The 14,028-nt window shown below is 37.5% G+C and overlaps 1 protein-coding gene across 2 annotated transcripts in view; it reads left to right on the top strand.

Annotated features, from left to right (window-relative positions):
* The window catches only part of LOC149211667 (uncharacterized), a 115,705-nt gene extending 113,689 nt beyond the window's left edge, over nt 1–2,016 (top strand). The window contains exons 3-4 of one of the 2 annotated variants that reach the window (XM_089391566.1): nt 1,168–1,224; nt 1,366–2,016. In XM_089391566.1, coding sequence (XP_089247692.1) covers nt 1,168–1,224; nt 1,366–1,707 — 399 coding nt within the window. In that variant the 3' untranslated portion in view covers nt 1,708–2,016. The remainder of the gene's footprint in view (nt 1–1,167; nt 1,225–1,365) is intronic. The other variant, XM_089391567.1, reaches the window with a different exon arrangement.
* The last annotated feature ends 12,012 nt before the right edge of the window (nt 2,017–14,028 follow it).

Raw genomic sequence — 14,028 nt, 5'->3', positions numbered from 1 at the left:
TACAGCTTTATGAGCACACCCTAATACCTATAATAATTTTCTTTGAATAATGGAATTTGGACAGGACTATGATAGTTTATGTGCATGCCCTATGACAGTTTTCTTGGAATAATGAATTTGAATAGACTTACCCCTCAATGTTGCAATTGTGACTTACAAGTCTTACCAATTTTGGATGAAGGAACTTTCTCCATCATTAAGTCTCTTTTACTTTGCATATTCTGCATTGTTACCCTAGTCTTAATGGTCTAGAAGAGGGAAGGGCCTTCTCTATCATTAATTCCAAATATGGATATAGGACCTTCTCTATCATTAATTCCCTTGTTTTTCGCATATGCTGTGCTGTTGCCCTAGTCTTCATGGTCTATAAGATTGATGCAGAGAAGGTCTGTTGCCCTAGCTTGACCATGAATGCACCTTTTTTATTATATTATTGCTTCTCATAGCATCTTCACATTATTTAATATCAGTTTGTTGGCTGGTAATAGATATCTGAGCATGGATAGAAATTACCTGCTTTTCCCAATCTCCCTTGCATGCACTCTTCTGATTTGTGATCTTCTATCACAGAGAAGAGTAGGACAAATCAAAACCTTTTTTATTTTTAATTTGCAAAAGAAGTTTCCTTTTCTGCTTCCCTTTGCTTACCCATGTTCCATTTGATCTATTTTTCAACATTAAAACTATTTTTTTCTGTAACCGGTGTTTGGATCAAATATATTTACACCAACACTAATTTTTATGAGGGATCTTGTTTTATCTATATTATGGGCATACAAAACTAATTGTGACCCGTCAATTTTTTTATGCCCTAATGTGAAATTTGTAAGGATTCAACTTCAATAATTTAAACTAATCGACCACTTGCAAAGAAAAGTTTCGGTAGAACTTAGTCCCCGATGAAATAGTGCTAGTATAATTTATTTGATGAAAGTGAAGTTGAATATAAGCTACTTTCTGAAACTTACTAGGCAGTGCATTCTCATAATGAGAAGTTGGCTCTTGTCCTTAAATAAAAGTCCTAATTAGGATATGGGAAAGTTTAATGGAAGCATGAAATGTGCTCATTTCAAAACTCAAAATTAACCTTGGATGCCTACTTTTGTGAAGGTCATCCATGTTGAATTGTTGTTGTCCTCTGACGTATACCTTCTTTGTTGCTCTCAGACCCGGATAATGAGGGAGGATCTTTGTAGTCATGCATGGGAGTTTCGCTTTAAAACTGTAAGTTTTCTAAAGACTGCCTTATGATGTTGGCATTGGATCCTTTGTTACATTGCTGGGCCCAACTGCAAGGCTTCTGTGGAAATTGTCTACCATTTATGTTGTCATAATGAAACTAATAGTGGTGCTTTTCCCTTGCAGCCAGCTCCAATGTATTGGCTTAATTTGGATCCCTCATGGAGAGGCACTGGGCCTCCGATGCGGCGATATTTCCATCCTGATGGATCACAGACTGCAGACCCCACTGATAAAGTTTGGGGAGGGCATGAATGCACCTACTCCATTGTCACCAGTTGCACAGACAATGGAAAGATTAGGGAGCACTATGTGAGAATCCAAAGGTGGCCCAGGATGTCTGTGTCAAGGAAGCAGGACTGGGGTTGGGAGCTTGATAACCATGTGTATTGCTATTCCAGTATACCCGATGCTGATAAAGAAGGTGGAACTGGTCCTCTTTCCTATCTGGAAGATATAGAGAGATAAAGTTCAGACTTGTTTTTGTTTTTAATAGCAGCAGCTTCACGGTATTTAACTATGGTTTCGGTTAGTCTATGATGGAAATGGATTTCATTATCAGCCAGCTAAAACTGCAAGACTGGAGCATAAATTGTGGCTTTTATTATCATCAAAAACTGCAAGTGCAGCAAGACTGGATCATAAATTGTTTGACGTATTTTATTACTTTAGTAGGCAATTTGTGTCAAAATCACTCGTATTATTTGCCAAGAGTGGCAAGACTCGATATAAACTTAAATATATGAATATGATGTTTGCTTAGTATTTTTTTCTGTACCTGGTAGAGATGTTGATGATCATGGATTGGTGTAAGATAAACTATCTCAATAAAACTGCATGTGGATTGCTTACAACAGTTTGGCTAATATGGTTCATATTCTATGTATGATCACGTGAGAGGAAGCCAATGGGCACGTACATATTAAATGTATTAAACTGTCTCAATAAAACTGCATGTGTATTGCTCACAACAGTTTAGCTAATATGGTTCATATTCTATGTGTATCGCGTGAGAGGAAACCAATGGGCACGTACATATTAAATGTATGCCCACATACAAACTAGATCTATTTATGGAGACAATACACAGATAAAAATATTTTTTTTCTCGAGTCTTAGATAAATATCCATAGATGAATGTCTTACATTATTGTTTCCTGAAAGAAGAACATGTGAAGAAATTGGCAGCACCCGCATAATTTGATAACACAGGTATGTTATCGCGAGGAAGCCTCTGTTTGCAAAGGTGAAGCATATCTAGGTAGGTGTAGCAACTATTGAATCCTTATATAATGATACCAAAAATAATTGCGTCTCTGAATAATTTAATGGTGCAAACCATTAAACAGTTTTTTTGGTAAAGTAAATTAATATTTTTTAGCTAGTCTGGAGAGTGGAAAAGGAACCTTGAACCTAAAGGAAAATAGGTTTTTAACCTTGATTTCACTTTAGTCCTATTTCAAGGACCCTCTATTTGTGTTGGTATGGTCATGTTGCAGGCTGTTAAGATTAAGGCCTAATCTCGAATGATATGGTTAACGACACATCAAATTATAAATTCTTAGGGGGAATGAACAGCTATTGAAACCTCTTGTTAAGAAGTTTGGTAAACTGTAGATTAAATAAAAGGAATGGGCAAGTGCATCTCAGGAGAGTTTATCATTATGGTGTTAGTTGTGAATGGGGCCAACCAATGGTGAGGTTACTTTCTTTCATGAACAACTTGACCGACTTTGTTTTGATTCATGGTTTCGTAATTCTTTGATCTGCTTGGATTGTGTTGAATATGTAGAAGAGGCAAGTGCATGGTGTATCCAAGCAAAACGCTAGTTGTTGATGCAAGTGTCACATCCAACTTAACATTTTGCACTTGCAAAATTTAACAGGCCAAAGGAGATCATCTTTGAAAAGAGTTACTCATCAAAAAATAGAGATGAGAAGTTGGCTATGGAATTTGGTCCTCAAATATTAAGTTCATTTAAAACATAGTGTAAGCTTCTTCAGGGGAGTGCACACTTAATCGAAGGTGTGCGAGCACAACAACATAGAAATCGCAAGAAATGTGATGTTAGTTGCAACATTTTGGGTTAATTTGGGGTTTCCATGTGATATGGGTGCACAAGGGGATTGAGTGGCATGATTGGGTGTGGCAATGTGTGTATGCCCAATCGAGATCACTTGACTTGAGACATTGGGCGTGAGAAGGCGTGCACGATTGAGACAAGTCCACTTGTAGCGTCGTATGGGTGCACATGAGCCAAGATGATTAACATGCGATAGGCACATGCCACATTCCACCATGTTACAGGATGACGTGTGGGTGACCTCAAGATGGACCAAACCAATGAACATATCACAATTGAAGTGTCGGTGAGAGATCGATTGTGGGGGTTGACTTGATTGAAATGTGAGAGATAACAAATACAAATGGAGTTGACTTGATTGAAATGGGATATGTAAGGAACACACATGGAGTCGGCTTGATTGAAAGGTGGGTTGGAACATCGACTAGATTTGGGAGAAGACGTGGCATATGGTGGCAAGCCAAGGGATGCATCCTTTGGCCTCCCCATGCCTCATATAAGTATACAATGGACGAGACAAGTAGAAGCAAGGAAGGACAAAGGAGAAACACATTCAAACAACATGAGTAAGCAAGGAACTACAGGTTGAACAATTTAGATGAAGGGGCCATAGTTGAGACAATGTTTGTGCTTGGAGGAGCAGTGGCTCGTTCAATTGTTTCGGTTGAAAAGCAAACTGGATGGTCTCTTGACAACCCAAATCATATCGAAATATTGTGATAGGGTGGATAGGTAGTTGTGACCCTTGTAAGGAACATTTGTGTTGTTTTGTTTGTATTTCGCCGGGTTCGTGCGCAGTGCTATAAAAATACTTTGGATTGGGCTGTGAGCCTATGTTCTTAGAAAATTTGATGTTTCTCTACATGGTTCATGTTTGTTTAAGAACTTTCACGTGTGAAATAAACTTGATTTACATGCTATTGTAAATGTTGATGAAGAGGACTACAATGGCGGGATCATAGCATAAAGCAAATCAAGCAGAGAGTGTATCAGAGCATGATAAAGGTACGATGATTTGAGTAGGAGCAAGTTATCATAAGAAGAAGTGAGATTGCAGACCCTAGAGCAAGTGGAAGTCAAGGAAGCATTAGGTTGGTAGAGATGGTCATCTCTTTGGAAGAAACAATGGTCCAGATGATGGATGCTATGCAAGCATGTGGAAATGAGTCCGATGAGATAAGGAGAGATATGCCATATATGAGGGAAGTATTTCTTCGTGGTGTCAATGAACTTGAGCTAGCACAAACTGTGTAACAAGTTTGTGATGATGCATGGGGAGATTATTTGAAGCAATTAGAGGATGATGTGGCCTTAACTTAAGAGTTGGGAGACATGATAGCAATGCTGAAGAAGGCAAAGGGACATGGATCCTTTGGTACATCAGTGAGAGTGAAGATCAAGGAACTTGAACCATATGATCGGATTAGAAGTGCCAAGATGTTTGGAAATTTTTGTTGGGGTGTGGAGTAGTACTTGGATTAGGTGAGTGGGTGCTTAGATGAAGCTAAGGTGAATGTTGCAACTATGTATCTCATAGGGACAACGAAGTTGTGGTGGAGAACCAGGACAAAGACGTGGAAATTGGTTGTATCACAAAGAGGATTTCCATGCGGCCAAAAATGAAGGCAACTTTGCATGGGAAGTTTGGTCTAAGGGAATCAAGCGTGGATCGCTGGGAATCATCTTATTGCTTTGAAGCATGCGAGAAGGATTCAAGCATACATCAAGGAGCTTCGTAGGCCTTATGTTGGAGATAAGAGAGATGTTAGCAAAAGATCAGTGGTACTATTTCATCAATGGTTGCAACCGTGGGCGCAAATTGAATTGAGGTAGCATAATGTCTGAACTCTTACAAAGGCTATCATTGTAGTATATAAACTTTTTGGATTTTCGATAGCAAGGGAAGTTCGGAAGAAGGAAGTTGTGCTGATAAGGCCAAGAAGAAGGACCAAGGAAATAAGTCTTCGAGAGATAATGCAAGAAAGTAGAAAAGTACTACAAGGAGAGCCAACCTTGTTACTGATCAAAGTAGTGTTGCTAAGGTTTTGACAACTTGCTGGATATACACATAGAGGGTAGGGAACCATTGTCACCTCGACCCAAGCCCTTGCCATATAGGCTTAGTTACCCATGAAAATGGGTAAACCCATAGGAAAAATCTTTTCTCCTATACTGTTAGCTAGCAACCCTTTACAAGTCATTTCTTGATGATGACATGCTATATGACTCCACCATTTGCATCAACGACACATCTTTCACCATTAGACATTCTTATTATATGAAGGTGGGTTGCTACTCAACAGATACTTAGATAATTTTGCAATCAGGTGCTCGTACTTTATGTTTTGGGCATTTAGTATGGGTAAATGGGTTATCTAGAAAATTGACCGATCTTCACTGTAACAAATGTGTTCTCTCACTTTACTAGGGGGGTTAATCCTTAGCCATAGTCCAATGGGACATCCCTTGAGGCCTTAGGGTTATATGAGGGACATTACTTGTAAAACTTGGATTGAAGTAGCATGCTCATTCTCACTTACACCATACCTAACACTTTACATGCCATATCATAAGCCCTTTATATACCATCTCCATTCTTTGGGTCTATTTTTGTCATTGATTCATTGAGATTTAACATCCTCTTATCCAAATCTTTGAGTAGGGTTACAAAAGATTGCCTTGGAGGTTGATACAACTAAAATAATGGAAAAACGTAATATGGCCACAAATCAAAGAAAAATAAAGTCAAAATGCAAAAGATGGTTGGAACATAAGTTAGCGCGTGGAAGAAACCCTAGCGTGAGCTCTGCCCAAGCCAAAATATATGAGATATGATATGATGGAACTATTACAAATGAGGGTTTGCTTATATACCTAGGTAGGTGCCCTTTCATGAACGGTCTTGTCCTTTGAGACATGCCTCTTCTATACTAATCTCTAATTAATCATTATTTATGATTGCTATTTTTGTTTATATATATATATATATATATATATATATATATATATATTCATAACATTGCCTTCCTCTTCAGAAAGCTTTGTCTTCAAAGCTTATTGCTAACAAGGTGTGTCTTCTTGTTTCTTTGTCTTGTAATCTACTTGCAACTTTCGAAAATCTTCGAGTTGCTATCTTTGATGATACAAGATGATAGGATTCTTGGAGTGATAAATAAAATTGTTGAACTGAAAGGGATCTAACAATCCTAAATTAATCTTCTATGGAGTCTCGTGGTTATTGGATATTTTGTGTGTATTTTTATCACAAGAATGAATAACACTGGCATTAATAGTCTTCAGAGCATAAGTTCGTTGTTTTTGTTATGAGTGATATTGATATGCAAACTCATTGAGTTGTCTGCTCTTGTGATTCAGATGTTGATAAGGAATTCTTGTGGTTTGAGTTTTCCTAATCATGCGTGTGACAATTTCCTAATTTACTCAACACTGATGTTGTTGAGTTGGTTACAAAATCTCCATTTGGATTTCTCATCGTCTGAACTGCATCATTGAAATATGTTTTCACTGGCTTGACAACTTCTTAAGTTGTGATATTTATTGTATCGACATTTTCACTTTTTTCTTCAACTAGAATTTCTACATTCGATGCTTCCTTTTTGATAAGTTGTTGTACCTTGTTTTCTAATGACTTTTTGTCCTTCTTAAGTTTCATAATTTGTGACAATAATTTGTCATTATGGTCCTTAAGCAAATAAACTTCATTTTTGTCAACTTCCCTTTGCAAATTGTGCATTGCTTTTTTACTTTCTTGAAAAAATTACTTTCGAGATATCTTGTATGTCTTTTAGGGTTACTGAATTTGGTTTCAATGTAATGTCTTCAAGTGTTATTTTTTCTTCTTGTATGAAAATGGTAAAAACGTATCCCTATTTAGGATAAGGACCCAAGAGTTTCCATCCAGGGTGAACCCAGAACTATATCACTATTATCACAAAATAAGGTTTTAACAGTGAATTGTGAGATAAAAGTATAATCTCCAATATTTAGTTGTAGATTGCTTATGTTATAGTTTTTTACTCGTCAAGTCTATCGTTTCAATTATATTTGATTGAGGAATCAATAATTGGTTAGCGCATTCAATGTTAACATAGTTACTATCTTAAGTAGGATCGATAAATATTATAATATCTCTTCTTGCAAGTGATCATTTGATTTTAAATAGTGCACTAACACATTTACTAAAAGTTTTAGGGAATCTTCCATTCACGTGCATTATAAATTCCATTTTTTCTTTTTCGAATGACCTTAGGGTTTAAAAGTAACCCTTTTTGTTTTTAATCATGTGTAATCTGATACTTTAATGAAAAAGTAGTCAAATACAATTTAAATTATTATTTAAATACTTTTTACTTCCATTAGAATATTAAGATCTAGATACAAGACTATCATTTTTATGTTCTTAGGGTCAATTTTTTTTAATAAATATATATAAATTTTTTCTTAATCATTAAACTATACAATAAATTATATAAATACCAATTAAACTAAATTATTAGTTATGAATTGACGAGGGTAGGAAATGGTGGACGCGATGAAATGGACGAGGAGACAATCAAAGAAAACTGATAGCAATGGAATTATTGGTGGCACAGTTTGGTCGGTGGTGTATCAACAAAAGACCGATGGCGAATGGCCACAGTGGCCGCAGGGTTCGCTGAGCGGTGCGACTCTCGAAAGCTAGTGGCTTGAAGTTTTAACTGTTGGAAACAACAAATATGGTTATGACGACCGGGAAGAGATGACGACCGATGCTTTTGGATCTTGAAGAGTAGTGTGACAAACCTTGGAACCAATGCGAAACAACGAGGAAGAAGAACAACTATGGAAGGGGCGGTGGACGAGGCATTGTTTTAGGCAAGTTTGCAGTCCTAGAAGCCAAATGTCGGTTCGCAAGGGCATGCTGAAACAAAGATCTTGATTGTAACTGTGGATGTTGGTGTGGCAAGGAAATGGCGAAAAATTCAAGAGAAGAGTAACAGAGGGTGGGGACCGGGTAACAGTCATGGACAAAGCAGCAAAGCGAAGATGTCAGCGATGGTTCGAAAGTCAGGGCAGGGAATGATGAATGAATAATAGGGAAACAAATCAATTGGACGGTGCACTGATCTAGCCAGAGGACTGACCCGCTCTGATACCAGATGTTTTAGCCATAGTCTAATGATTATGCTTTTTTGCCCTGAAAGTTATGGAAATTCTGGCCATATTTTGAAAAAATTTGGCAAGGATTTTTGTAAATCCAAGTAAAAGCTATCAAACTTCATAATTTTAGGTGCCCTAAAGGTTTTTGATGGTGTTGAATCCATTTCCACCATCAAAAACATGATTCAAACACTGCATCTACAAGATTTTTTGAAATTGTTTTACCCAGATTTCGACCACTTTTGGCCGTCTGTGCAATTCCTTCGCTTTCGTAGACGACTCTGATGTTTTGTATGCAACAAAATACTCATAAGATTTGAAATATATAAATATCCATGATAGGACAAATATATTATATAAGAATATATAGAAGATATGTGATATGATATGATGAAATTGTTACAAATGAGGGTCTCCATAGATACTTAGGCACGTGCTCTTTCATGAATGGTCATGTCCTTAAAGAAATGCCTCTTCTATACTAATCACTAATATATATATATATATATATATATATATATATATATAAAATGAACCCTTGCATGTCCCAACTCTGATAAGTAATAAACTGCCTCATCTTAAGGGATAAATTAAATGTTATATGACGTAAAACAATCTCTAAGCCTTGAGTTATGCACCATAATACAAAGCATTATAAAGAAGAAGTAAAAAGTGCATTAGAGGGGTGGAAAAAGCAAGTCGAGGAGGGTTACTCATGCCTCCACGATTGCTCCCTTTATTATATCTGTGTACTCATAAAGTGGACTTCCATTATCTATTCCCCTTGACCATGGAATTTGGCCATGAAGACTTTCTAGTCCATTGCCACTCATTTATGCCAACACGCATTGATTGAAGTGTCAGCCTTGGAAATGCCACCTCCCCTTGGGGGCTGGAAGCACCTAGTAGGGTTGACTATTAGCCACCACTACCAAGGTAGCGAATGTTGATGTTTTTGCAGCATCAAGAAGACATTCAGCTAGGGGTCATGCTGATTTGACTAGGGGAGAATGATACATGCACCCATGGGGTCATGCTAATTTGGCTAGGGGTGCATGGCCTAAAGTAGTCTTTTGCCCATTGGGCCACGCTGATTTGGCTAGGGGAGATTAGCCCATGATGCTCACATTGCTTACTCCAGGATGGAGATCTATTTTTTATGGAGTGGGTTTGGTTTATTTATCTAATGGGGATTTTACCCATTAGTGGAATAAACATTTCTAGTCTAATGTTTAGTTGTGATGGGTTTCCACTCAACATTAGAGCTCTATATAAATAGACAAGCATGCGAGGGAACAAATCATCAACAAAGCAAGTGTGAAGAACGAGTTTTACCAAGTTTCATTGACTAAAGTTTGATTGATCTTTGACTAAAGTTGGATTAGAATGAGATTCAAAACTATATGTAGGAAAATGTCTCAGAACCAACAGATGTTGAGGAGAAAGCCAAGTATAAGAAGAATGAAGCAATGACTAAGAGGAGGATATTGATAGATTCCATAAAAAACCACTTGATTCTACATGTTGCTGAGTTGAAGACTAACAAAAAGATGTATGATGCCTTAGTGGGATTGTTCGAGAGCAAGAACACTACCAAGAAATTAGCCTTTTATATTTATTTTGGACCTGCGAAAGAAGTTTTTAGGACATGTAACTACTTGTTGCAGACCTTGTTGAGGAAAACGATTAGGGACCTGTGGAGAAGGCCTTCTTTGAACTTGTGACCATTTGTTGCATATCTGCAATTATTCTTTTTTGCGGATTTGTGGAGACTTCTAGGCATACTTGGTTGCGAACGTATTGGAAGTATATTGTAGACGTAGTAGCACATGATTGATACTGGAAGCACAATATTAGCATTGTTTAGCAGACTTTGGTTAGAAGGGTGAAAACACAATATTGGATTTGTTGCAGATCTTTGTTGAAGTCATAGTTGGAGTCACAATACTAATTTGTTTCAGACCCTTATTGAAGGCACAATATCAAACCTTTTTTAGAGAATTGTAAGTATAGTATTACCGTTGTTCTGTAGACCTAGTTTGAAAATTATCTTTGGAGTAGTGACCTTGGAAGCACATTTTTTTGGTTAGGAGGAGCTTGCAAATTGATGAGACTTGGCCCTGAGGATTTAAAACCTGAACGTGTGACCTATATATTGATCCTGTGAGCTAACTTGTTGACATCCTTTATCATTGTTAGAGAAAATTGAAGTATTGTTGGAGAAGCATCCTTGAGGCTTCAGTGTTGAGGTCCATTGAAGATCCCTTGAAAGACTTATTGTGCAGACCCACAGAGTTTTGGTAGACTTGTTGTAGACCTTTGAAGGATTCCTTGCAGACTTGTTGAAGGAGTTTGTAGAAGATCTGGTGTACAAAACTATTGAAGACATCCTTTGGACCAACTCTTGAAGATAACCCTTGTATTGACTTGAGGACTTGTGTAAGCAAATCTTGGAGACAATCTTGGATACATGATGCATTGTTGAAGCCCTCATGGAGAAATCTTGGAGAAAATTGTTTCGGTATCATGAAGAGTCTCGGAGACACTTTCTGTGGTTACTAAAGTTGTCATTAATGAATGAAGTGTTTTTGGAGATTTTTTGAGGGCATTGTTGAAGGCGATTTTGAAGATATTATCAAGGCTTGTTGCAAAAGATATTGGAAGCTTTGAAGAATTGTTAAACCTACCTTGAAGAACAAAAGAAAAGGGTTGGATCCCTAGAGGATCAGAGTCCTCAAGAAGATCGAGTTGGAGCCTAAGCCAGATAAGAGGGTTGGCACCCTAGAGAATTGGAGCCCTGTTGTGCTGTACAACAACCCCCCATTTCATAAAATTTTACTTTAAATTTTTTTAATATGAAATGGTTCCCTTTTAAACTTAGATGTGTGAATAAAGTAGTATTAACTCATCATTAGAAAAACTCTCATAAAAAAGGTTCAATGGAAATGATATATTTTTGAAAAACAAAACTTTTTGAATAGAAATAAAGTCGGTCTTGTAAATAAATATAAAGTTCTTTGTTATTGCGATAAAGCGATCGCAAGATCGCATATCGCAAAAATAAGGAAAACATATACAAACACCCATTGACTTACTCCGATCTGAAAAGCGAATAACTATCGGATATCGGGAAAGGCGAATAGCAAGTATAATGAAAGACCCTCTCTCATTTCTCCGATGCGATATCGCTATCGACAATTTGGGAATGAAACCCAACACATGTTTAATGGCACATTCAAATCCTCCGATGCGATAAGGCATATTGTAATCGGCGATCGGCGAAGTTGCAATGACACAAGTAATAAAACCCGAATCCATCCCCGATTGCGATGCGTTAAATCAAGGCGCGTGTTTCGAAAACGTAATTAAAAGGCTTGCATGCGTTCTATCACCTTTCAACAATCGAAAGATATTTTGTATAAATATTGAACACTTTGTATTCACATTACCAATCGCCGATTGCGATTTACTTCCGATTATCCGCCAAAGAATCTAAGCCACGCTTGAATGGATCATTCATCATATAAACGATATAATGGGTATTTAAAAACTCCTTTACTATGATTGACAGGTTAAACGACCAATTTTTGAAGCAGTTATGGCGAGATTTTCCTTTAGATTGTATCTGCGATAGTTTCACTATAATCTTTTATTATATGCCAATTGACATAATTCTTTCATATTGGTTTATACTCGCTATTCTCTGTATCACGTTGGTTTCATTCCTTGTGCAGAACTATGCCGAAATAACAAATCTGAAACAAATGGGAAAGAAATCCAAGAAATTAGTAGCAGCAACGGCTCCTATAGCAACAGTGCAGCGAACCAACGATCTAGGACCAAGTAAAAAGGCTTAATCTCAGACACTACATGTCTCGGCCTTGGAAATACAAGTTGGCAAAGCATCTACAATTTAATTGAAGCAGAGGAGCCTGAGGAAGTATCGGAAAAAGCTACTGCAGACTCAACTAATAAATCGGAAGCTTCTCTTAAAGATTTAGCCGATTCATATTTGCACAGAATAGCAGCTCGTGAGAAAATTCTTCCATACACTGATGTAGTGAGATGGGTGGTAGAAGAAATTCCGGTTTCAAATAGAACGTTTTGCACAGTTGACGGAAGGATTTTTGGCTCATTTCAGCTTGACGACTTAAGGAAGATGTATCACTTGCCCAAATCTGAAAAGAAATACAACAAAGCCTTTCTTGAAAAGTTCGTAGAGGAGAACGAAACTGAATCGACCCCAATTAAGCAATGGAGACATAATCCCGCAAAGCACAAACATGAATCATCGGGTAAGTACTCTGTGGATTCATTGTCATCTCCTTACTGTTATGCTGGGGCAATGATGTGTAAAATGTGGGGAATGCATGACTCTGCAAAGTTCACTATTGAAATGGTTCCTTTAATGGAAGCGGCGGTTAATAGTTATGTGATGGATTGGGAAAATATACTGTTCGATAAATTAGCCATTGCAATTCTTGACTTTAGATCAAATACACGCAAAACTACAAGGACCATTCCCCCTTTTTATTACAATGCTTATATTATGGATATTCTTTGCTTTAATTCTGAATACCCGGTACTCGGGTGGAGATGGACTTCACAAGACCCTAAGCCAATCCACATTTATCATCAAATGTTATGGAAGGCGCACTATAAAGACCACTTGTACCAAATCTGTAATGGTTTCATGTTGCATATCTATTATGCCATTTTTGATAAGCCTGCCCTAAGGATTTCCGAGGAAGCAGCAATTGACTTGACCGCTGTAGGGAATTGGTTCGGGGAAGACAAGTTCACATATATAAGGGTTTATGGTAGCCTTGCAAAACCCCATGTCCTTCCTCTGTATGTACCTGATAAGCTGTTAGCTCGAGAATTGGTCTGCCAAATAACGACAGTAGGAACATCCAAAACTCTTAGGAATTCTAAAAAGCAGGCGTGGCTTACATTTCCTTTGAGATGTGGTGTTTACACTCTACATGATTATAAACATGCAGAAAAGGAGTTAGGGAAAATAAACATGCTCAATCTGGCAACCATTCCTAATAGGCAATATGATCCAAGGAAAGTGGCCTATAATGTTCTTGAACAAGCCAAACTCACAAAGTTTGACCATGAAAAAGATGAATTTGATGCCCTGTTTTCTTCAGTAGAATCCTTATTTCAGGTAAAAACATTGGCCAAAATGAGATATAAAGATGAAGGGCTGGTAGAATTCAACAGGCTTAGAGAACAGAGGTTGCAAACTCTGCCTTTGGACTTATTAGCTACTACCCCAATAACCCAGTCAAGCGAGCCTGAACAACAAATTGTTGACAAACCTCCTGCTACGGAGAAGATTCCCGAGAAAGGAAAAGAGCCAGAACATGAGACAAAACATGAGAAACAAAAGGAACAGGGCAGTGAACATATCGATATAGATACTCAGATTGATCCCAAACTCCTTAAAGAATGGCAACAATTTGACTCCATTATAAGCAATCTTGAAAGTTCTCAAGGTTTCAACACACCTCAAGTAACAGTTGGTCAAGAGACAGCG

The sequence above is a fragment of the Pinus tabuliformis genome, chromosome 1_1, assembly GCF_031772625.1.
Source record: "Pinus tabuliformis cultivar Carrire ecotype Pingquan chromosome 1_1, CPIR1, whole genome shotgun sequence".
In the NCBI taxonomy this organism is placed as follows: Eukaryota; Viridiplantae; Streptophyta; class Pinopsida; order Pinales; family Pinaceae; genus Pinus; species Pinus tabuliformis.
Note: the sequence above shows the minus strand (reverse complement) of the source record. Positions and strands in the feature narration are given on the sequence as shown.